At 38.5% G+C, this 24,754-nt stretch overlaps 1 protein-coding gene across 4 annotated transcripts in view; it reads left to right on the top strand.

Annotated features, from left to right (window-relative positions):
- Positions 1-24,754, top strand: part of NUP153 (nucleoporin 153) — a 46,340-nt gene that overhangs the window by 9,435 nt on the left and 12,151 nt on the right. The window contains exons 2-15 of one of the 4 annotated variants that reach the window (XM_052813812.1): positions 6,393-6,606; positions 8,820-9,068; positions 10,334-10,473; positions 10,556-10,684; positions 12,488-12,604; positions 12,727-12,771; positions 12,868-12,921; positions 17,412-17,558; positions 18,282-18,334; positions 20,802-20,934; positions 22,292-22,429; positions 23,212-23,304; positions 23,543-23,633; positions 23,923-24,042. In XM_052813812.1, coding sequence (XP_052669772.1) covers positions 6,393-6,606; positions 8,820-9,068; positions 10,334-10,473; positions 10,556-10,684; positions 12,488-12,604; positions 12,727-12,771; positions 12,868-12,921; positions 17,412-17,558; positions 18,282-18,334; positions 20,802-20,934; positions 22,292-22,429; positions 23,212-23,304; positions 23,543-23,633; positions 23,923-24,042 — 1,723 coding nt within the window. Of the gene's footprint in view, positions 1-6,389; positions 6,607-8,819; positions 9,069-10,333; positions 10,474-10,555; positions 10,685-12,487; positions 12,605-12,726; positions 12,772-12,867; positions 12,922-17,411; positions 17,559-18,281; positions 18,335-20,801; positions 20,935-22,291; positions 22,430-23,211; positions 23,305-23,542; positions 23,634-23,922; positions 24,043-24,754 lie in introns of all 4 variants that reach the window. The other 3 variants (XM_052813898.1, XM_052813724.1, XM_052813974.1) reach the window with 3 other exon arrangements.

The following is a 24,754-nucleotide window of genomic DNA, read 5'->3' as shown; positions in this document are numbered from 1 at the left end:
TGGCATTTAACCATTGTTTCAGGAGTTGCAGAATTTGGCCTGCCCTTGCTTGTGTTTTACATACGTAATGCGTCCTCAGTACTATGTGTCATAGATTAGCCTGTGATACCATGTTTGTTTGTGAGTGCTTTAAGGCAAAGTGGCATGGAAAATGTTTAATTCTTTGCTGGGAGTCTAGTATCAAATCTGTAGTATGGGGTATGATACACTGAAAGCCTTTGTATGCATAAACTTACTTGCCATAAATGCAGGAAAGAGGAAGTTTGCCATTTCTATTATCAGTTATGTTTGGTGATGTTGAAATACTGTAATGAATTGGATCTTATTGTATAAAGAATACCTATAAATAAGACAATTTTATGCCTAAACTGTGCATTTAAATCCTAAATATAAAATATATGTTATCATACTTAGCTAAATCTGATAACTTGTACTAATGGCTGTATAAGGACCACCTGATGCTATGGGAAATGTATTTCTTGATCATTCTAGTTTTGAAAACTTTAAACTTCTTGTCTCTGCGGTTATGTCATAGTTTGTTATCCTGATGCAATGTTTTTTTTTAGCTATTGTTGTACTTGCTAAGTAAAAATAATCGGTTTAGACTACAGGGTTCCCTTACAGGAAAAGAAAAATAGTCTGAGCAGCATTTCAGTTAATGTAATTCTATACACTGTCTATGAAACTTAGCTGCAGGCACATTGCGTAAGTGTGGCAGTCTTTCAATAAAAAAACTTTAAGTGTACTTAGAGTCCCTCTTAGATTAAGAACGAACTCCTTTAAAACTGCTTGTAAAGTTGTAAGTGAAAGTAGTCTCCTTAATCTTACTTTTTTTTGGTTTTGATGCTGATAGATTTCTGTCTCAAAGTGTAACATAGAAGGTATGCTCAGTAATTTACAGTGTCCATCACTGATCACTGAGGATTAACTAGAGCCTAATGTAGCGCTTCCTACAAGGAAGGAAGAAGGTGCCTTGCACTTCATGCTCTCTTTTGTAATGTTGTCGCTCTGTCAGCTAAAAATGTGGACAAAACTTGAGATAAAACCGTTAAGCATCACAAAGATATAACCTAGTGGGGTAGACACTTATTTATCTATCGGAGCATACGCTGGCATTTTGCACTCGGATGGAAGTGGTAATGATGGGTAAAGATGTGCAAGCAGTGCCAAAATGTAAAACAGCGCCTGAATTTCCCTGGGATGTTTATTCTGAAGCTAACTAGACTAAGGAAGATAAGGCTCACTTCAAGCAATAAGAAATACACTGGCATCTGGTATCATAATCCCTTCTTCATAATTTTTAGAAATAAATCTGAACTAGTCCACTTGCCTTAAATAAAATTGTTGTTTTTCAAATGTTACATAATTAATGGAATTCCTGTAACATATTGTTCATATTAAGTCATAAGTTTTATTGTCTTTTTTCTAAATGAAATATCAAACTCTGCTGTCCTACATCCAAACTGAAACCACTCCCTAAATAGCAAAAGCAGGGTTAGTCTAAGCCAGTCTGTCTGCTGCAAGAGACAATCATGTCATGTTTCCATTTCTATTCCTGCTTTTGTATCGGCACCCATGCAGCCACATGATAAGCTGGACCAGTGACCTGATGCCCCTAAGGGGTAGTCCTCACCGTCACAGTCTGTAGACAGATTTTTGGCTGGATCTATTTGATAGAGCCCTGATACAGTTTGTCACTTGCCTGTGTATATGTGCTAGTGGCAGCACAAGGGAAGGGTGAGTTGAAGAGGAGAAGGGGACAATCTCTTTAATGGCAGTATGGGCACAGGATTGCTAAAAGAAGGGAGAAGTTTGTTTCTTCTTCCTCTTGACCTGGCTGCCTGATCTTACTCTCTCTCTCTTGGGCCAGTTCTGGGGCACTGAACCAGTTGAACTCATTAGACCAGCAGAGAAACATGTACTTTTTGCCAGATTAATGAATTCAGCTAGTATGAAGAGTAGCCTGCTATGCGTCAGAGCTGGCATGAGGTAATGGTGGGGGATGGCGGAAGCATGAAAATTCCTTTTTGATGGTTGGAAGTGGTTAGATTATCTGCTCTATCTCAGTGAACTTCACCGTTAGGTGCAGGTTTTCTTTTTGAGGACTTACTGATTCATATGTTTTAATAACTTGAACTTTGAAATGGGAAGCAAAGAAATCTCAGAGAGGCCTGGAGGTAGAAACTTGATGCTTTTTAGAAGTGTGCATACAGTGAAGTGGAAATTAGCTCTTTAATCTGGTTGTGTATTTTGCATCTCTGACAAATTCATGTTAGCATATTACCTTTATATAACTTATATATCATTTTTTTTAGTATGTCCTGTGTTGTATAGTGGGATTTACTTAAGCCTCTCAGATTGAAACCAACTCAATTACAAAAATAGATGTTTTCCAGTAATGCATCATTGCTGAGTACTCCTGCCAGCACTTTTCCCCCACTATGCTATGCGAAAGACCCTTATGAGCTGGGAAAACTGTCCTATTCCATAAATATTTTTGGCAAAGAAATAGCCTGCCTTTAAGTTTGGGAGTCAAACTGTGACCATAACCTATTGATTTTTCTTTCTTTATATAAATCCTTTGAGGAAATTGTATTTTAAAGTAGTAAATTACGACTCCTGTTTGTTTACTGGTTAGTATTTCTACCTACATATCTTTTGCTTAGAGTTGCATCTCACGGCAATATGCCTTGAGTAACTGTAACTGTAGTTGCTGTGGTGTTTATCTACATAGATATATCTAGTGGAGCTGTAGACAATTAGGGTGATGCACAGAATTTGAAAACTGTTGTAAATATCTATTCCTAAGCCACTGGATCTTTTCAGTGGATTTTGTTTGTTTTATTCTGCTTTCCTGCTGATATTTTAGGATGAGACTAGAGTATGAGTGCATTTAAGATGAGCAGACAACCGTTGGTACTGACAGCAGCTCTCAAACTGCTGAAATCAGTCAGTTAAGGACTAAAGCACATTCACTCACTAAAACGCTGCTACGCGCAGTCAGGATTGCCCCATGGCATCTCTTGCCCTTTCATGATATTAAGCTTGGTGCCTCTGTGGCCTGTAGAAATGAGGAGTTATGAGCATTAAAGCTGCGTGCCAGTGCTGCTTCCTCCGCTCCCAGCCTGGGGTTGGGAACTAGAAGAGGTTTTGTGCAGTAGCGTTTGGTGTAGCTGTAGTGAATGAAGGTGTTCAGGAAGGGACGGGTACATAATTGTGGCATGAGGAGATTGTGATCTGAGCAGTCCATTCAGATTTTGCTGGAGGAATAAGCCTGTTAGAGTTGTCTTGTGCCGTGTCTTTTGTATTTCACCTCTGAAGATCTGTTTGCATCAATGAGATGTGCGGTATCCTTGTCAGCCTTCTAGAAGGATTAATGATGCCTGTGTGGGGAGATGGTAGTGCCAAGGGAACCTGGGGTGCACAAAGTACAGAGCTGGTGGCACAGGAGCACAAGAGAGTGCTCTGCTGCTGGCAGGGTAGGCTTCTGTTGCATGTGCAGGGAGAGGGAAAGGATGTTCAAACACATGTGCTGAAGCTGAAGAGTAAGAAGACTAAAAATTAGGGTAAGATTAAAATGCCAGCTTTAAAGAGAGTGTAAGGCATGATACTTTGCTGAAATGTCCTGGCAAGAATACGAAGTGTGCATGCTAAAAAGCGTAGCTGGTCAGTGGTACCTCAACTGCCTGACTTGGACAGGAATCCAACTGTGGTGCTTTATTGATCAGCTTTCAGCTGTGATGGGCAGGTAGGAGATGCCACAAGGAAATTTTCATTTTCTTGGGTGGTTGTTGTTTTTTTGGTGGTGTGGGGTTTTTTTTGTTTGGTTGGGGTTTTTTTTGGTGTGTGTATGTGAATGGGCATACCTGGGATATGTGGCTTACTTTTAGGGGGGAGGTGGGGTTTTTCAGCAAGATCTGTGTTTGATGATGGCTCATTCATAATGCCTTCATAGCTCTTTCACAGTGCCTTTAAACAATATTTTCATTTTGCAGACAGAAAATGGAGGTGCATTTCTGTGTATTTGCTTTTCCTTGCTTTGTCACTAAGCCAGCAGTATTCTGGAGCATAAAACTATGCTTCTTGTCTTCCACTGTGCCTAAGACAGCTGGAGCAGGCTATTAGTACTTGCTACAGTACGGCTGCACTGAGCGAGTTCCAGCTCCTGGATTGGTTTGGGAAGTTACCCTGTGTTACTCAGTCTTAAAGTGCTGATGATGTGGAGAACACTAGCAAGGCTGCCATATGCAACAAAGAGTCAAACCAGTCTGGTTTGAGATGTGGATGGTAAAATGTCATCTTGGTTCATTATTAGCTAGATTCTCCAGTTACTCATTTGGATTACTAATGATTGGGTGTTTACTCTTCTGGATGCCTATGACTTCTTCCATCTTGAGTCTTAGGTAGCTTTCAGTCCTGGGAGGATTTCTTCAGCAAGAGAATCATATAGGCCTATTTTTATGGCCAATAATATCTATTCTCTGATGGAGAAACACTAGCAATACTGAGTGCAGTAGTGCTTAGCTTTTTGGAAAGAGCATTGCCTTGCATGCCGTTAGTGTCCTGACCATTTGCTCATCTGGGCAAATTTTAACTCCTGTGAGTTTCTGATACACTTTTATTCGTAGCAGCAAAATATTTGCCCTAAAAAGGGGGGTCAGCGTGTCACAGGGAAAGGTGGACATGAGGGGCTAGGGATAGAGTAGGGACTGCCTCTTTGCTGGTACTGTGCACCGAACTGTTTGTGAACTCTGGTATTACATGCAGTTAGTAGTTTTTGTTGGAAAGCTGAGGCGTAGTATTTATGTAGAATAGCAGCAACATCCTGAGCATGGCATACTTGTGTGCATCTTAGTGTGGTAATTGTGATGGATGTGTTTATTACACTGTATTCTGTCTGGTTTAAACTGTCCCTGGATATTTATTCTGTCTTTGTGCAAGTACAAGATTAAATTCCAGATCAGTATGAAAAATGCCAAATTGTAAATTAAGATGACTTTCTTTCTGTGAAAAGGCTTCTTGTTTTCTACCTTCCCTTCCTCCTCTTTCCCCACCCCCCCTCTTGAGTCCAGATACAAGGGTGTCTAATTTGTTTATAACTCCTGTAAGTTGGTGTTTGCATTATTGTGTATGAAAGACTTGAATAAGTGATACGGGCTTCTTTTTTCATTTGTGTGCTAAATTTTTTAACAAAGTTAAATACAGCAGAGCTCTTGTTTCAGAATTGTTTACTAGACTGTAACGATTACATGTTCAAAGAATATTCTCAATATTCTACACCTGAATAATAATTTTGACTAGAAAATTTTGTTGCCTAAACCTGGAAAAATATCAAAGTACCTTGCCAGAGCCTTTGGTACATGTGTTAGCAACTGACAATGGAGTTCAACAGAAATCTGTTTAACTCTTGTTACTTTTCATTTTCCAAAGCATTGAAATTGCTGGGTTAGCTTTCACGTTTGCTTGCAGCTTGCAGAGTTTAGCAGCTGGTTCTGTGGCTGCAGTCAGTGTAAGAGGGAAGGAGCTCCATGTTGCAAGTGATCTGCTGTGCGGGGTTGAGATTTGACAGGAAGGTGTGTAGAAATTTTGAGGGCATGATGGGGAACAAGTGACTGCCTAAAAAAAATGGTAAATAAATATTTATTAAACATGGAGTGTAAGCATTGCAAATAATTGGTAAATGTAAAAATGGAAATGGCTTTTATGTATTCAGTAATTGCAGAATATTAACGTTTGGAGACCTAAAACTTTAACATACCATGAAATGAAATTTGATCAAAATGAATCTATTTAACAGTCCTGTAGTGAGGCATCTGTTACTCAACTATAGCTGTTTCTTCCAGGATTTCTTTCAGGATACCCTGTTCAGAGCGTAACAGTGGTTTTTTTGATACACGTTGTTACTATAGTTCAGCATTAGAAATATTTGAGTTCACTGATTTTAGCAGCTGTTATGGTCATCACTATCACTGTAGATAATTGCTGAGCTTCTGTTTTTGATGTTTTTTCAAGTAAAGGTGTTTAAGAGGAGTCATCCTCCAAAAAAGTATGTACATCAGGTGTTAGTTAGAAATAGAATTTCCTGATGACCTTGTGACTTGACAAGCCTCTGCTGAACTTTGGCTGAAATTTTAATTTTGAACATTGCCAAGGTCACTGGGAAGTGCAGAAACTGATAGGTTAGCGGTAAATCAATGTTAGGTGAATTTTTGTCATGCGTGTCCCAGAAGTATAGAGGTCCTATGTCAAGGATCAGCCCCCTCTATCTTATTCTTGACCTGGATATTTGCTATCTAATGTCATGTCTTCAAGGTCTGTGCAAGGTTGCATCCCAGTGTGTGCTGTTGACTGTGTTTCTGTAATTAACAAGTGGTGGGTTTTTTTTCAAGCAGGGAATCATTAGCAGAGTGACAGAATCGGTGAAAAACATTGTACCAGGATGGTTACAGAAGTATTTCAATAAAAGTGAAGATGAATGTGTAGATACAAATGAATCTACAAACCAGGAAGAGAGTCCAGTAAACTATCACCATGATTATGCAAATGAAGATACCATAGTGATTGATGGGAGAGTCACGCCTGAATCAGCAAGAATTAATTTAGAAGGTATGTGAAAAATCATTTAGTATTCTGGCCATCTGTATTTATCCACAGATTTGTAGTTTTGAATCTAAATTTCTAAGGGAAGCTAGAAGGAGCATTTTGACAGAATTAAAAAAAAAAAAACAAACCCCACAAAACCAAAATGCCCCCTCCCACAAACTAACAAAAAAAACCCCAACAACTGATTGTGAAACTGTCTTAGCTTTAAACTGTAAATGTAATTGTGAAACATACTGGAGGTTGTCTTACAGCTCTTGGAAGTCATCAGTTAACTTCAGGTAGTCAATTAGCCAGGTGCAAACTATTGATACTATTCATTTGCAAGAGTGCTGTGTTACATTTTCTTTTTAAAAGGTCTGGAATGCAAGTCTATCTAATTGCCTAAGGTAATAAAAACATTAATTTGTTTTGCTGTCCTCAAAACAAAAGACCAGATGCTAGAATGCCAAAGGAAAATTTCTTCTCATGTCCTGATTTTTTTTTTCTCCTTTGGGCTTCTTCAGTCCATTTAGTAAGGTTCCTTGTTAGTTTAATGGAGAGCTGGGGAACTTGGTTTATGACATTATTCTTTTTAAAATATTTGGTAGCATTAAGGTATGTGCATGGCTAGTGTGGGGTCTTTGAAAACCTATTTGGACCCTTGGCAAAGAACTTTGCAACCCCTTACTTTACTGTATAAAAGATTAATCTGTATTTTATATCTATGCCTCTCACTGTTTCTGTAGTTCTCCTCTGTAAGTTTGCATATGCTCTCATTTAAGTTTCTCTTAAATTAGCAGGTTTGTGGTACTTAATTTTTAATAAGGAGAGAAGTTTAGTCTGAGCACATGTACATAACCATCTGTGTGGAAAGTCAGTTGCTTCTGTTGGCAAAATGAAAAATAATGAGGAAATACCTTTGTCACCAATGTCATGTAATTGTAAATAAGGAGCTTTATTGCTTTCTGTGTAGCTGTAGCTTGAGAACAAGTTTGGATAAAGGAATAGAGAAGGTCTTCATGAATGAGGAACATGTGTTGGCTTTCCTGAAGAACTGTGTGAAAGGACCTTTCAATAAGAACAGCTGCATGGCAAGCTTTCTAGCTCCAAGAAATCAGGAGCAGATGGACACCCGGAACCTTTAGTAGCTTGTGTTGCAGTCTGTGGATGTTGCTATAGTTAATAAGATTTTTTATTATTATTACTATTATAATTTTAGAAAAGCTGTTTCTTCAGCTCTGAGGTACCAATGTGCTAGAGCCTGTATTCCTTTGCTTGGCCAGCCTTCAGCCTGATAATGGTTTCTTTTATCTCAAACAAGACAGTCCTAAAAATCTACCAGTGCTTTGGAGAACTAGTTACTAGTACTGTGGTGGTTATGAAGATTGAACTAGCTAGTTTAAGCTTCAGTGCAAATATCAAGAGGATGATGACTCAAAATCATGTTCATACCTATAATTCCTAGGAGAGACTGTGGACTTAGCCAGATATCAGGCAAGATAGCCATTAATAGCTGTTCCGTTTGTGTGGCAAGTTGGAGCTGTAAGACCACCTCTTGCAGGACACTGGCAGTGTTTACAAACCCTTTGGTTCATGAAGAAAAAATGCCCATTGTGCAACTGTTGTGTTTGTGCATCGAGGCCACAACGCTTGCTTGTCCTTTGTGCCAAAACCTCAAAAGTTAATGGGTAGGGGATAATGTTTTGCCTGTAGTATGACCTGATATGGTAGAATTTAGGAGGGAGGATGACGACGACAACACCAAAACAAACCAACCCACCCAAAATCTCTGCAAATACGCATTTTCATGTTATGTATTCAGATTAACATCATCTTTTTTACAAGATTATATAAACTGCAGAGTTATCTGTAACTTGCCATGTAATCTCGAAGTTTGGAAAGCTTATTGCAAGCTTTATCTGCAGAAGAAGGAATTTATACATGTTTGATTTAGTCAAAGACCCAGTGTTAAAGCACTTGAGCATGGGGTCAGAATTTGGTGTTGTAAAACCTCATCATTAACTACTTCTTAATGTGACATTAATACTTAGCAAGCAGTGTTGCTGTTGTAATCAGACAGTTAGATGAAACCCTATCTGGGTGAGGAAGAAGTTAAATTCGGCTTCTCTATTTTTGTGCTTAGAACTTGGCAATAGCATGACTGTTGATAGAAAACAGGTTTTGGCTTTTGTGAGCTTGCCTATAGGAAAGCTAATTGTCTCCCTGTTCTTGTTTAGAACCATCCACAAGTAGATCTGCATTGAACTTCTCAGATGTGTTAACAAGGCCCTCTCTTCATCGGAGCCATTTGAACTGTACCATGTTGGATTCCCCAGTACCACATTGTCAGCCCTCTACATCTTCTTCACTTGGCATTGGCAGTCCTGGACTGTCTCTTGTAAAAGAAATAAAAGATTCTACCTCTCAGCATGATGATGATAACATCTCAACAACTAGTGGCTTCTCCTCTAGAGCATCTGATAAAGGTAGCTTTCATGTTCTCTTAATTGATTTTTTTGGTAACATGAAGTACTTTGTGTTCTTTAATATTTCACATCATCTTAGTAAATAAAATAGGTGAATGTCAGCTTTGGATGTTAGAACTAAATTTTATTTTTCGTATTTTAGAAATATATAATCCTGTCACCTTTTTGATATAACCATGCTTTGGAATACATTTATGAGACCCTGATGTTACAAAGAATCGGTGCTGATAAACACATTTTTAGCTAGGTTATCTCTAAATCTTGAACTGGGATAATAGGAACTGAAGATGACTGTTGCTGTAGCTTGACAGCTAGGTTGATTGCCTAGAAGGAAGACTGACTCAGAGTATCTAACTGACAGCTGGTTAAATCTGAATAAATACAGGTGACAAATAGAAACACAAGATGTTTTCCTGTGTTCTCACCAGGAGTCAATAAAGGAACTATTCTGACTGAATAAGTTTTGGGCTGCTCTTTTGGCCTTTCTTGGTAGAAGGCATCAGTTGTCAATACTGCCATGTCTTTTGCTGAATTCAGTAAGGAATGTACACCATTTTAAAGTAAAAAAAATAAATGTTGTATTGATGTAGGTGGGGACCTAGGTGATCTCACTGAGAAAGGGCAAACAGAAGGTTTGCAGCTTTTTCTAGTCCCCCATATAAACAGGGATTGAGGCATGCTCAGCAAGTTCTCTGGAGAACATATTTTTACAATTCGGAGTAGTTGTTGCCAGGGTTTAGCAATATAACCTGAGTTCACTAGAGCTTTCTGGTGTGTCTCTATAAAACATGCATGGAAAATAGGTCGTTAACTCTGCTAGTTCAGCCTTTGGGGGATTTTTCAGGTTTAAAACCTGTGCAATTCTGACCTATGCTGGCCTCTGACTCCTATGTTTTACCAACATAGGAAAAACTTTTATAATTTTAGATGCACCAGTGTTTATGCAGTTCCCTTTTATTTTACCATGAGATAAACAAAAATAAAATTGCGCTGCATTAGAAGCATACTATTCACTTGTTGTGCATGCTTTTGAAAGGTTACTGAAAGGTAATGTATTTGCAGTTCTGTGAACAGATTTCAAGTTCAGAGTTTATACTTGGTTTTCATACCATATGTGAAATTGATCTGTTTGAAGAACTCTGAAGATTAAGATTGTTGGAGAAATGAGTGTTAGGAGACTTTTTCATTCTGTAAGACTTAATTTTCTGTATTAAAGTTCTCTATGTACACAAGGCATTTACCTATAGCATGTGTCATTTTGGCAGATATCACAGTTTCAAAAAATACTTCAGCACCACTGCTCTGGTCCACAGAGGCTGAAAGATCTCATTCCCTCTCACAGCATCCTGCAGCTAGCTCTAAAAAACCTGCATTCAATTTATCTGCTTTTGGATCTCCCTCTCCTGTAAGTACTGCACAGTATTAATTTTAATCAATTTGAATGTGTAGCCATTTTACTAACCACTTATTGTAATACCTTTCTGTAGTCACTGGGAAACACTTCTGTCTTTAAGACAAGCCAGCTTGGGGATTCTCCATTTTACCCTGGAAAGACCACTTACGGTGGTGCAGCTGCAGCAGCAAGGGAGACAAAAGCGCGACTTGCTCCTTATCAGGTATGAGAATAGTAGTGCAGTGCGGGAGAAAATGTAATTGAAATACAGAAGGGGTAGCGCTGCCAGAAGAGCTGTGAGCAAGGAGCTGAAAATGTGGCAACAGTTCCTATTTTGCCCCCTCAGCCTACAAGAGTAGAAAAGAACAATTTCTGTGTAAGTTCTTTTTTAACAGTTTATATAGAAATGCTTGTCATAATGCACAAGAATGACAGTAGCATCTTAGATTCTGCCTAATTGTTTGTAGTTGGGATTTCCTCTGTTGTTAAGTCTTTCAAAAAATTCCATATTCTGCCATTGTCTGCCTCTGTATTATGTTAAAATAACATGTAAATAAAAACAATGATGGCATAACTTTGAAAACTTGTGTTAGCAGTAGCAAAAGCTACCTGCCTGATACTTGTCTGTAGATCTTTCACGAGCATGCCTACACTCATGCTATCAATATATTGTATAAAACTGTGCACTCTTTACTATAGTAGTGTCTAAAAAGCAACTTTGCTGATCCTTTGCTCCTCTGTTACCTACAGGGAGGCGTGCAGTCCTAAATGCAATCTCAGGATAAACAATGAAATGCTTTCTATTTTGGTATCATTCAGATAGCTCTTGAAAAGAGTTACTTATCCCTAAGAGTTCTTTGTGTTCTAAAATGAACCAGCAAATTAAAAATGCTGACAACTCTCAATAGCTGGAGTTGAATCTAAAAGGAAGTCAATAAAATCTGGTTCGGTTGGAATGTGTTTAAATAAAAATGACCTTTATTTAAAAAAAAATTAAAAGATAAAAGTCAAAAGCAACTTTATTTAAGGAACTAGAAATAAGAGTTTGCTGGACCTATTGTAGCAGTCCATTTCTACCATGAAACAAGGGGACCTACAAGTTCCTGACTTACGGGAAACCTTGAAAACTTGTGGTTTGTTCTGACTTGGTGTTAAATCAAACTTCAGAATACTCAAAACTTCCTGTAAGCTAGGAGCCCTCTTTGGTCAGCTATTTTTATTTTTTACAAAATAAATGTGGATTATGCTGAAAAGAGGAACCAAAATACTAGGCTTTTAAAGGAGAGACTAGCTTGCTTGTTGCTGCGTGGCATGGATTACAGTGAGTCTTGCTTGTGTTTTTCACATGCTGTATGGTCTGCTTCCTGTCTTCACATAGCAGTGTGGTAAGCATGATGTGGTTACATGAGGGGTTTAACATAATTTAAAAACCAAAAAAAGTCACACTGAAAGAAGTTTCTTTTTAATTACATTCAAAGTCATGTGGTACAAATAAAACAGTTTACTTTTCAGTGTAATATGTTTAGAGCTGTTACAGTTCAAATCAGATCTTTCCGCAGTCAACTGTAATCTTGGGGGAAGGGAGGAAACGAGAGAAGTAAAACTAGAAATTCCTAGGTGATTGTACACATTGGTTTTAAGATGGTACGCTTACACCATCATGAAACTCTGAGATCTGTTTTGTTACTGAAAGTACTTTCTGCAGCACAAGCCTTTGCTGAAGTTCTGTTTTCCTGATTACTGCTTCAGAGACCTGACAGGCCTAACATCTTACCTTTTATGACCTTTTACGTTTAAGTATTTCTTTTGTTGCTTCATCCTGTATGTAAGATGTGTGGGGCCCCACTTAAACTTCTATAAAGTCAGTAGAGTATATTTTCTTCTTCATGGCTTGAATGCCCAGTGAGTGCATTTTTCTGTCATCACAAGAGTATTGGTTATATCATCAGTGTAGCCATAGAGCATAAAATATACACATGTTTAATTCAAAATCAAGCATCATAACATTTCAATGCTAATTTTTCAGCCACCAGTAAGAAGACAAATGAAAGCTAAACAAGCAAATGTGCAATCCTATGGTGTGACAAGCTCCACAGCGCGGCGCATCTTGCAGTCATTGGAGAAGATGTCAAGTCCTTTGGCGGTAAATGGCACTCCTTTTGTTTTATTTCATGTGTTTGAAAAACATAGTAAATGTGCCAGTATAGGATGAAGATATTCCTTATGTAGTGTCCAGTTTAATTTATTGCACTGTTTTTTCAACAGGATGCTAAAAGAATTCCGTCTTCTGTTTCTAGTCCACTGTCTTCTGTAAGTTGATCACAAAACCCCCATGTTTTTGTTGGGTGGAACCCTCTCTTAGGAAAAAAATCATCCTCTAATATTTAGGCTTTTTTTCCCCCTTAGCCTGTGGACAGGAGTGTGCTGAATATTACTAGCTTCCAATCCAAACGAAAACAGGTAAGAACCAGTAACATCTTAAGCTGAGATAGATAACTTTCTATGCTTTATAGCTATTAGAAGAAAAGTCACAAACCTCAATGACAGCATGCACATGATTTCAAATTAATATTAGCACTGTGTGAATTATAGCTGTCTTGGCTGTGTGGAAATTGCTAAAAATATCTTTTCTACCCACATTAGATGAATCAGAAGATTACTCAGGTTAAGAATGATGTTATCTTTATGTGATAGTGTCTTGATATGTCAATCAAGAACAACACCTCTAGAACACACAAAGTAGTTTTATCTTGTCCTGCAACTTGGGGTTAAGTTGCATGTTAATCTTTTGTTTAGGAAAGCTTTGTCTTGCAGAAATGATCAGAAATAGAAAAATATTGATTGAATGATTATACAGACCTTGTGCAGATTTCCATGTTCATTTCGAGCAGAAAAATAATACTTATGTTTTTTATTACTGCTCAAGGTAAGGAGAAGGAAAATTGTTAAATGTTGTCACTTCTGTAACCTCATGTTCCTAAATTCCTATTTGGAGGTAGCACTGAATTGGTGATAATGCTGTGGTAAATCATTATTTCCTTCATTTTTGTTAAAAAAAAAATTAAAACTAGTAATGTTTTTTAATCACTTTAATTTGGTGTATCATTGAGCTTATTAAATTGTAAAGCCCACAAAAGGCCACTTTAAGATCAGGCAACCAAAGGAACAAAAGTGTGGTTTTTCCTCCATGCAAACTTCATCTGCTGTTTTAATGAGAAAATGGACAGAATGTCTCAAGAAGTTTCTATGCTAATCCCTTGATTAGAAGTACAATTAATTTTACAGTCACTTCAGAGTTTACAAACATCTTGGATTTTCTGTACTATCTTTCGCCATAGGCTAAATTACATGCTCTACTTTTCAACATTCTTGTAATTTCTTTACCACAAATATTATCCAAATAATTGAAAACAAAGCTGTTATGGATTCTTACTTAAATTGTGGAACTACACCTGTGATGAGGCATTAAGAAAGATCTACCAGATTTCCAGCGTAGAGCCTGGCGTCAGTCAGAAAGTGAATGTTGCACACAGCTGTCACTGGGTAAAAGCAGAGAAATTGTCTGTTCATAATACTAGAATTCATAAAGTTTGGCAGGGGAAGGGTAGCCCTTGATGAGAAGGGGAGGAGACGGTTGTGTGTGCCAAGGAGATGGTTGTATGTTTTCCTGCTAAAACAAACGTGTGGTTGGCAGAACACTTGAGCACTCAGGCAAGCCTTTTGCAGTTATTTTTTGTGGTATTTTTCTTGTTTCAAGGATCTGCAGCAGACAGAATAGCTCTTAGTGTATTAAACATCTGACTGGATGACTTTTATTTTTTTCGTTGTACATTCCTAACTAATTTGATACCCTTCTACAATAAGGTCACCTACCTAGTGGGTGAAGGGAAGGCAGTGGATGTAGTTCTCTGGAATTTAGTAAGGCTTTTGATACTGTCCCTCACCCCATCCTTCTGGACAACTGTGGGATGAGCGGGTACATAGTGTGCTGGGTGAAGAACTGGCTGAATGGCAGAGTGCAAGGGGTTGCAGTGAATGGGGCTACACCTGGCTGGCAACCGGTCACCAGCGGTGTTCTTCAGTGTTCAATTCTAGGGCCAGTTCTGTTCAATATTGTTATCAATGATCTGGAGGCAGGAGTTGAATGCACCATTAGCAGGTTTGCTGATAATAGGAAACTGGGAGGTGCTGTTGACTCTCTTGAGGGACAGGAGGCCTTGCAGAGGGATCTAGATAGATTGGAGTGTTGGGCAGTCATCAATGGCATGAAATTGAACAAGAGCAAATGCTGGGTCTTCATCAGTGACATAAGACAGTGGGATCGAGTGCACCCTCAGCAAGTCTGCAGAAGATACCAAGCTGAGTGGTGCGGTTGACACGCCTGAGGGATGGGATGCCATCCAGAGGGACCTGGACAAGCTTGAGAAGTGGGCCCATGTGAACCTCCTGAGGTTCAACAAGGCCAAGTGCAAGGTCCTGCACCTGGGTTGGGGCAACCCCCAGTGTCAATACAGGCTGGGGGATGAAGGGATTGAGAGCAGCCCTGTGGAGAAGGACTTGGGGGTACTGGTGGATGAGAAGCTGGACATGAGCCAGCAATGTGCACTCACAGCCCAGAAAGCCAACCATATCCTGGGCTGCTGTAACAACAGACATGACCAGCAGGACGAGGGAGGTGATTCTGCCCGTCTACTCTGCTCTGGTGAGACCCCACCTGCAGTACTGTGTCCAGCTCTGGAGTCCTTGTACAGGAGAGACATGGACCTGTTGGAGCGGGTCCAGAGGTGCGCCACAAAAATGGTCAGAGGGATGGAACACCTCTCCTGTGAGGAAAGGCTGAGAGAGTTGGGGTTGTTCATCCTGGAGAAGAGAAGGCTTTGGGGAGACCTTAATTGCGGCCTTTCAGTACTTGAAGGGGGCTTATAAGAAAGATGGGGACAAACTTTTAGCAGGGTCTGTAGCGATAGGACAAGGGGTAATGGTTTTAAACTAAAAGAGGGTAGATTCAGACTAGATATATGGAAGAAATTTTTTGCGATGAGGGTGGTGAAACACTGGAACAGGTTGGTTGCCCAGAGAGGTAGTAGATGCCCCTTCCCTGGTTCAGGATCAGGTTGGAGAGAGTTCTGAGCAACCTGACCTAGTTGAAGATGTCCCTGGTCATTGCAGGGGGATTGGACTAGATGACCTTTAAAGGTTCCTTCCAACCCAAACTATTCTACAATTCTGCACCTGGGACGGAGTAATGCTGGGCACAAGTATAAATTGGGAGAGGAGTGGCTGGAGAGCAGCCCTGCAGAAAGGGATCTGGGGGTGCTGGTTTGACAGCAGGCTCAATAGGAGCCAGCAGTGTGCCCTGGGAGCCAAGAGGGCAAACGCTGTCCTGGGGTGCATCAAACACAGCATGACCAGCCGGTCAAAAGAGGGGATTATCCCGCTGTATTCACCATTAGTGTGGCCTCACCTTGAGTACGGTGTGCAGTTCTGGGCCCCACAATTTAAGAAGGTCCTTGAATGCGTCCAGAGGAGGGCAACAAAGCTAGTGACGGGGCTGGAAGGCATGTCCTGTGAGGAGCGGCTGAGGACTTTGGGCTTGTCTAGTTTGGAGAGAAGGAGGCTGAGGGGCGACCTCCTTGCTCTCTGCAGCTTCCTGAGGAGGGGACGTGGAGAGGGAGGTGCTGAGCTCTTCTCCCTGGGATCCAGTGACAGGATGCGTGGGAATGGTTCAAATCTGTGCCAGGGGAGGTTTAGACTGGACATCAGGAAGCATTTCTTTACTGAGAGGGTGGTCAAACACTGGAACAGGCTTCCTAGAGAGGTGCTTGATGCCCTAAGCTTGTCAATGTTTAAGAGGCATTTGGACAATGCCCTTCATACTATGCTTTAACTTCTGGTCAGCCCTGAAGTGGTCAGGCAGTTGGACTAGGTGATTGTTGTAGGTCCATTCCAACTCAACTATTCTATTCTGATTCCAATTCTATTTGGTTTACATTTAAAAACAGCAATGGACCATCCTTCACTCAAAACAGGTTTGTGAACTCAGATAAACATCATTTTACTTAAGGTTTCAAAATGAGTATAATAATTTTTAGAAAGAAGTACTTTTATTCACTTTATAGATATTACAGCATGAATTTTATTACCAAGAGTTGGGAGATGCTGTGGAATTAAAGCTGCATTGTAAACACAGTTTTCTGCTGCTACTAACTTAAATAATAGAATGCATCCTAAGTCTGATTCTTCTTAAGACTGCAGATGGAGCCTTTGGTAAATCTTGTAGCCTTTTGGGGTCTTTCTTGTTTCACAATTCAGTTAAGTAAGTTTTGCTGAATGTACAGTGCTTTCTGCTAAAAATTAACTCTGAAAATGCTTTGACAAGGAAAGTCAAACCAGTACTTTTAAGTGCATCTAATGCAAATCTAAAACATTGGAACATATTTTAATGAATGAGACTATTTAAAAATTGTTTTACAACTTTTTTTTTTTTTTTTTTTTTTGAAAGTGTAACTTCAAAGGAGGAAAATGTAGGAAAAATGAAACCGGAAGCCTGTATAATTAGCTGCTTAACACTTTGAATGTTAAATTAATGGGTTAAGCCAGTAGAAATAATACCACAATGTGGGCAGAGGAGAAGAGAAAATGGGAGCATATTATAATGACATGAGTATTTTGATTATAGTAACATTAATTATTTTGTCTATGAAGTTAACTGCCAAATTCTGAAATAGGATTCAGTCAGACTTTGGCTACTTCTGTAGCTTTTTGGATTTCATAACTGGTTTTCTGGTGATTTCCCTCTGTAAGCTAAATGCTTTCAACACTTCCAAATAATTTTCACTGGGTGCTGAGATTGATGGGAGATTTATAGTTCTGTAACTTTTTTCATCAGTAAATGCTGTGGTAATTTGGGCGGGTGCAAGGATAAATTGATTGCTGCTTCCCTTTCAAAGATGGAATCGCAGCATCCACCTGTCCAGAAACTCGTGACACCAAAGGCAATCTCTCTGTCAGTGAGTCGGACCCAGTATTTTAAACCGTCTCTGACTCCAGCTACTGATTCTAGCAAAATTCACCAGAGGCTAGATGTAAAGCACAAAGTAAGTAAATTTTCTGGTCATTATCTGCCTGCTTTTTACAGCCTTGGATTGTCTGTAACCAATTATTCTAGTAAGGTGCTCTTTCTTGGCAGAGTACCGATAGTATGTTTGAGGTAAGCATTAAGACAGTGGGAACCATTGTGAAAGAGGTACCTTGAGGTTTTACAGGTTTAATTTTATTTTTGGAACAGTAGGTGGCTGGTGGTTATTTTCAGAACTTGATAATGTGCTATTGGGTTGGGCTGTTCTCAGTGAAAGAATGTTAAAATACAGAAACAACACTTTCCTTTTTGTATGCTCCTGTACACAAAGTTGTAACTGATGGAACACGCTGACATTATGTATAAACTCTTTCAGGTGAGCTATGGGCTCCGAATGAGATTTCTGACAATTACCCATTCTGATCACTTTGGTGTAGATGGAGTCCCTGATAAACCTTCCTTAAAACAAGATTGGCATCTCTTTCAGAAAAAAACCACCCATGGTTCCAGTATCAATCTGAATGTAAAAATTACCAGGTGTTAAATCTATGGGATTTTTAGGCCAGAGATCAAAGTGGATAGTCATAGCGGTTAGGGAACAAGCTTAAGTAGATGAGGTATATTTAGCGGTACAAATAAAAAAAACCAATACAAAACATGTGTGATTGGTTGTCTTCACTTTGTGTATAGTTTATAAATACAATCTAGATAAATCTTGACATAAATCAAACTTAACTTGCAGGGCATGAGAGAGAAGAGTTTTCCTGCAGAACAGCAAGTAAAACCATCTGAAAGGTATGAGAAATCTATTCATTTAGAACACTTGAAAGAAGAAAGCTCTCTCCTTTGTCACTGCAGTCTGCATGCCTGTCTTCTTTTGGAAGGGCAGTAACAGTTCTCAGTAAGGGAATGGAAAATACAGTGAAAAAATTGTATTATTAGAGAGTTTAATCATTTGTGCATCTTGATGTTCATTTGGGGGGGAGCTATTAGTTTCAGCTGATTATTTAATTGCTTGGAGTCTGAAAGCTTTGTCCTAAAGGAATTAATCTTTCTGAAAGATTCTTTATAAGGTGAAGTGACTTACAGTTCAGGAGTATATTTAATTTTTAGGTTTTTTTTAAAAAAGCAAAAACCTGGAGGAAGATAATTTTTTAATGCTTCTTTCATGGCAAAGTCACTTGTCTGCTCTGTGAGTTTGCATGAAAAACAGGAGCCCTTTAGAATCATCTGAGGCCAAATGCCAACTTGTCTCTAAAACACAAAATTCCAGGAGAGTTGTTAATTGTATTTCTTCTTGAGGAGATTGTCTTGCATTACACTGTTTGCTTGATTTAGATAAAATGACTTCACCTCCAGATAATATTGATGGCTCTCCCTTATGGGCAACTAGTCTTTTGGGTAATGCTTGAATTAAGACACTTTGCATTCAAAGGATACCTTTTTTGGAGGATTCGTCCCTTTCAAAGAACAGTAGGAGGGAATCGTATTCGTTGTCTCTGTTCATCTTGCAAACAATTCTTATGTTGCCTTGGGCATTCTTCAGCTTGCAAAAAAACCCCAAACCAACCCTTTGTTTTGGCATCTAATAGTTTGACTTCACAGCAACCACCTTCTCAGGGGTGTAAGAGATGGGCTCTAAGGTTTTGGTATAGGTACTAACAGATGTTAGGTTTTAATTGTGGGTTTTCAAACTGTTCTAAATTGCCTTTGGTAGAATTCCTTTCTTCTCCGTGTAGAAGGGAGATTCAGAAAACTGATACTGCTTTTTATTTGGTTGACAAGTTTTACTGCTGTGTTATACTTTTGTCTGTAGAGTAGATGGTCCTTGGTTTAAAATTCTTTTACAAAGCCAGTGTATGTTGGGTATCATTGTCTGGAGCAGGAACACAACACTGATAAGGGGCAGCTGGCCAGAGTCCCTTTGTGCAGCTAACCTGCAGTACTTTGGTATTTCTCTGTTCAGCCTACCAAAGGCTATTTAGTTTTTAAACCTGGGTCAAAATTGTAGATTGGACTGACTGACTTGAAGACAGAAAACTGTCTTTGCCCCTTAGAAGCTGACAGGTGTTAACAGAAAAGAGGAATATGGGCTATTATGGACAGGCTATAATTGTCTGAATAAAGCTCTATTTTGACATAAGATTTTTTTTCAGAATTCGAATTGATTGTCAGTTTGGATTAGAGAAAAGTTTGAGCATATGGCCTTAAGGATCTGGCTTCCTCTCAGTGGTTACAGTGCTAAGCAGACTGTTTGCAAGTATCTGACAAGTTTAGACCAATTCTCTTCTTCAGTCTTCTGGAAGCTTGACCTGGTGTCTTCCACTGTGATCAAATGTACTTTTGTAATGACTGACTGCTTGCCTGCAGGATAAGCTTTGATATGGTAATTTTTTCCAGGGATTCTTCATTCTGATGCCATACTGCTTTTTATTGTTGTTATTCCCTAGTTCACTTCTGTTTTGCGGTGTGGCGTGGATTTGGGGGGGGGGTGTTTGTTTGTTTGTTTGTTTTGAGGGTTTTTTTGTTTTTCTTTTCTTTTTCCCTTCCCACTTGGATTAGGAAATCTTCCTGGTTTGGATCTAGGCTTTTGTGATGAACAGAGAAATGCCTTTGTATGCCTTACAAAAGGGATCTGTATTCATGTCTGAAAAGACTTCTGGAATGTTGGCACACCCAAACACCTCTGCTGCTTCTGCTGATGGCCCCAGGAAAGCCAGAGCTGCTGCTGAAGCTTTTGCCGTATTAGCTTGCCACACAAGTTTAAGCCTCTCTATTCCATAAGAGCTGTTGGCAGTGTTTCATAGGCGCATGCACACACGCTCCCCCCCCCCCCCCCCGCCTTATGTATTTTTAGTTGTTCTTTTATATCCCTGCAAAGATACATGCTCATCACAGAATCAGAGAACTGGCAGTCAAAATTTCCACTGTCTGGACTATTAAAAGGAAACATTAGAAAATAACAATCTAAATCGGTTCTTCTATTTCAGGTCTTCTGGCTTAGTCATCATTCCTTTATGGATGTTGTGACTGTTTCTTGTGTATGTCCTTCTCATTGCTGCTCTTACTAACACAGCTTTTGCTGTTTAGAACATCAGATATTTACCAGCACTTAGCAACTTGTGGAACAGTTGTTCGTGATTCTGATTAGGTGTCAGTTCTAGGGCTAATAGTGGCTATAATAGCTTGAAACAATTAGTTGATAAGTTGATTTTATTCCCCTCCCCCCTTCCTTAACCTATGTACTATTATTCTGTGCCAGCAATTTGACCTACCCCACATTCGGTACTCCTGCATCCAACGGTCTGTCTTCGGGAGGAGGAGTGGGTTGTGGCGGCAAGATGAGAAGGGAGAGAGGAGTACACTATATATCAAAACCTGGACAAGAACAACAGGTAAGGGACTCTTAGGTTAATTGCTCTTACTAACGTTACTGAAGTAGCTAGCTAGGTATGCCAGTTTTACTGCCTCATAGTAATTTATAATAATGCCACTTCAGTTTTGTGGTTTTTTTGCTGCAGGTTTCAGGGCAGGCTCCAATTTATTTACCTGTTTAAGTCCCTCAACTTTGGGTTTATATTTTTGAAATCTTTAGTCGTATTATCTTGGAGATGCTTCATACTATAAAGTTTCTCATTAGCAATTGAATGAATGAATTTTGGTGGAGATATGTATGTTTTTATGGTCATGACTATCCTGAAGATTATTTTTCTGATTGGATGTTACGTAAAGCTGCCTACTACTGGATCTTAAATGTAAAAAAATTTAAATCAGTCTTCTTGCTGATGCAAAATGAAGAAATAGTAAATGCTGGAGAGTGTTTCTATAATACAAATGGTCTGAATGTTGAAGTCCAATAGGCTCTTAAAATCAAAACTGTGAAACGTAAGCTGTAGGATACATCACATTTCTGTAGTAGCAACTTAGATCTCTGCTTTGTCACTTCTGAGTGGATCTTGGTACTGTTATGCAAATTGTGATTAGATTGTCTATTCTCAATTAAACCCTAACTAATCTAATCTTGGTAATCAAATAGTTTAAAAGGCAAGGATAAGACCAGAAGTTTTTAAGGTACACTGGTTTCTGAGTTTTAAATTTCTATCCTGATACATGATATAAACTAGATTTACCAGAGTGTGATCTTCTATGCTGCTAGCCAGGCTTTCTTTTTTGACATTTTGTGCTTTGGTTTGGTTTGGGGGTTTTAGTACTCTGAAGAACCCACATACTTCTTTAAACATTTTCTTTTTCCAAGTTCACTGCAGCAGTGACTTCAGAAACTTTGGCAGCTGTCCTGCATAATTTTGCAAGAGGAACACTTTCTCATTTGTCTTGAGAGTGTACTCTTAATTGAAGAGATGAGAGGATAATTAGAAAGGGTGATGTTTCTCTAGATCTTTAAAGTACAGGAAACAAAAAATCTGATCTGTGCCCTTCTGTTCTACACAGGTAACAGTTTTGAGCTAACTTTCAGTATTCTTACTGGACAGGTGATGAATGTAGTATCGCATGGAAACAGGCCTGCCATAAATTAAAATGATGTGGCAGACAGAGGTGGGCAGGTTTGAAGTCCTTTTGAAAACTTGCTTTGTTGTAATCTATAGATCGCTCTGTTATATTTAACTTTGTTAAGAAATCAAGGTAGACAGGGTGGGAAGGTAGTATGTCTTGTAAAAGAGAAAAAATAAAATTAACAACTTTTTAAAAGAAAGTGAAAAATTAAAATTTACAACAATTAAAATTTACACATAGGAGGTGGAGGAACCAGTACTACCGAAAGTACCCCTACCCATCAGTACTGCATCGCTGCCTTCGTTCAACTTTAGTTTTCTTGCCAGTAGTACTGTCTCATCGTCACCAAGCTCTGTTTCAACAGCAGTGATGAACAAGGTAAGTCTTTGTTGTATATTGTGAATATTTTTTTAGGTTGAGTATACATCTGCTTTGTTGCATGTTAACTTCTTCCGTGGTGCTCATGAAACTAACCAACATTAGTTTATATGCTGTTGAATAAATCAGGGTTGTATTCCAATGTGGAGGTGGGGGGAGGCATAAAGTTTTTGATTCTGCCTCTGTCCATCTTTGCAAATTTCTAGTTAACATAAGTGTATAACTGCTTCAAATGCTATGGAGGTTTTGTTGGGATCTTTTGTGAGGTTAAGTTATTAAATTAGAGGTAGCATTAATGGTATAAGCCTAGTGCAGAATATGAGCCTAGGGTGCAATAATTGGAATATTATTGCAGTAAAATAAACATTCATCTGTTCTAGAGTACTTGAAATATTTTTGTATGTTTTGAAGCAGATATCTGCTTTAACATGTTGAGGTATTTGCTGAAGCTCTGACTACAATTGAGCTGAGTTAGTTTAAGGTTCTTAAGCTGCCTGGTCTGCTTTTCCATATATTTAATATATTTAGATCTAAGTAGCATCTCAGTTTATTTTCTCTTTGTTTATGGGATTTGGATTTGATGATGCTGTACTATATGCTCACTTGCAAGCTTCGTTTTCTTTTATTACAACTCTTATCTGTGGATTAGAAATAAATATCAAACATCAGATCTCCCAACTTCACTGCAGAACGTCTGTGAGATAGTGAATTCAGGTAGCTGCTATTGTTTTGCCAGAGTGTTTTTCTGTTAGATACAAATCTTAATTCTTTTGAAAATACAGGTGCAACCAGCAAGTAATGTTGGCAGTCCTGTGTTCAGATTTTCATCTCCAATAGTGAAATCTACTGAGGCGGAAGTGCTACCTCCGTTGTCTGTAAGTAAAATAAATAAAGCTCAACCTTTTCTCAAGGCTTTAGTAGAATATTGCAGAACAATAAAGCAGAATTGGCCCTGATAATGGAGAAAACAAATATATAGGTTTCTGGCTTATAATTTGTCATCCAGCATGTATACTAAAAGTTTGAGGACTGGATTTCAGGTTATTATTTGTGTGTGAAACTTGATTAAAGTTCCTTTAGTTTCAGAATCTGAAAAATCTCTCTCTTTCATAGCAGATTGGGTTTACATTTAGTGTTCCTGTTGTAAAATCAGCAGAGCTTTCTGGATCCAGTGATACACCAGTGACGTCCTTACTTACTCTAGGTAACAGAAATTTAAGCATTTCAGATCTGAAGTGCTGATTTTCTTTTTTTGTATATTAAATAGTAAATCTATCCTTTCTGAGCATATTAGCAATTCCAGGCAAAGTGTGTTTTCAGTGACAGATCTGCTTTTAACCAAATCGTAATTATAAACTGTTGTAAATAAGGTAGAATTTTGAAGATTCTTTTATAAGCATGAAACTTGGAAATTCTTGGTTCTAGCAAATGTGAATATATTTTAAGTGGATTTCTTTGTGAAAGGTGTTTTTTGTTTTGTTTTGTTTTTAAAGATACCACCACTGTAAACAGCACCAGCAATAAGAAGAAAAAAGAAGAAGAATACGATGGCCCGTCCAAACCTGCGAAGGTCTTAAAGGAAGGAAGTGTGTTAGACATTTTAAAAAGTCCTGGTGAGATAATGAACTCCTCCTAAAAGGATATTGCAAAAAATATGCTAGCATATAACTACATTGATTTTTTAAAAATCCACTGCAACAACAAGAAAAAACCCACTTTGTCACAGTTAATGCAATATTAGCCATAAATCCAAACATAGGAGAGCATTATATTAAACGCTGCATCTGTTGGGGTTGATCTCCCTTTCTGTTATAAGTGGCTTTTATTGCTGAATGGAAAACGGCAGCTTCAAACCAGATGCATTGCTTCTCCTTTATGTGTTAGGATGTAATTGTAAAAGAAGTAAAGGAGAATTAGTCAAATAATCAGTATTTCATTTAAAAAAATTAAAATTTATGGAATTGGAAAGGAAATGTTTGTAAAATGCTTTACAAACATTCCTCTCCCACCTTCACTATCTCTGGAAATTAAGAATAGTAAAGACAGTTTCATTCCTAAAGATGTTTCAAAAGCTGCAAATCTTTTGGCCTTAAATGATAACAGTTACTATGGATTCAAATGTAAATTTTAAATAGAAGTGGGCTGTTTCACTTTAAAAACCCTTTTCTAATTTTTAAGTAATTGCACTTGTTTTCAACTGTTTAATAAAGTGTGTGTAGGTGATGTTTTTTGTTTTAAGAAGGAGGACTTTATTGAATTTGATCTTTTCCCATAAGCCTTCAGTTGTATCAGGACTTTTTTTTATCAAATCTATGTACCTCTTAA

The sequence above is a fragment of the Harpia harpyja genome, chromosome 1, assembly GCF_026419915.1.
Source record: "Harpia harpyja isolate bHarHar1 chromosome 1, bHarHar1 primary haplotype, whole genome shotgun sequence".
Classification (NCBI taxonomy): domain Eukaryota; kingdom Metazoa; phylum Chordata; class Aves; order Accipitriformes; family Accipitridae; genus Harpia; species Harpia harpyja.
Note: the sequence above shows the minus strand (reverse complement) of the source record. Positions and strands in the feature narration are given on the sequence as shown.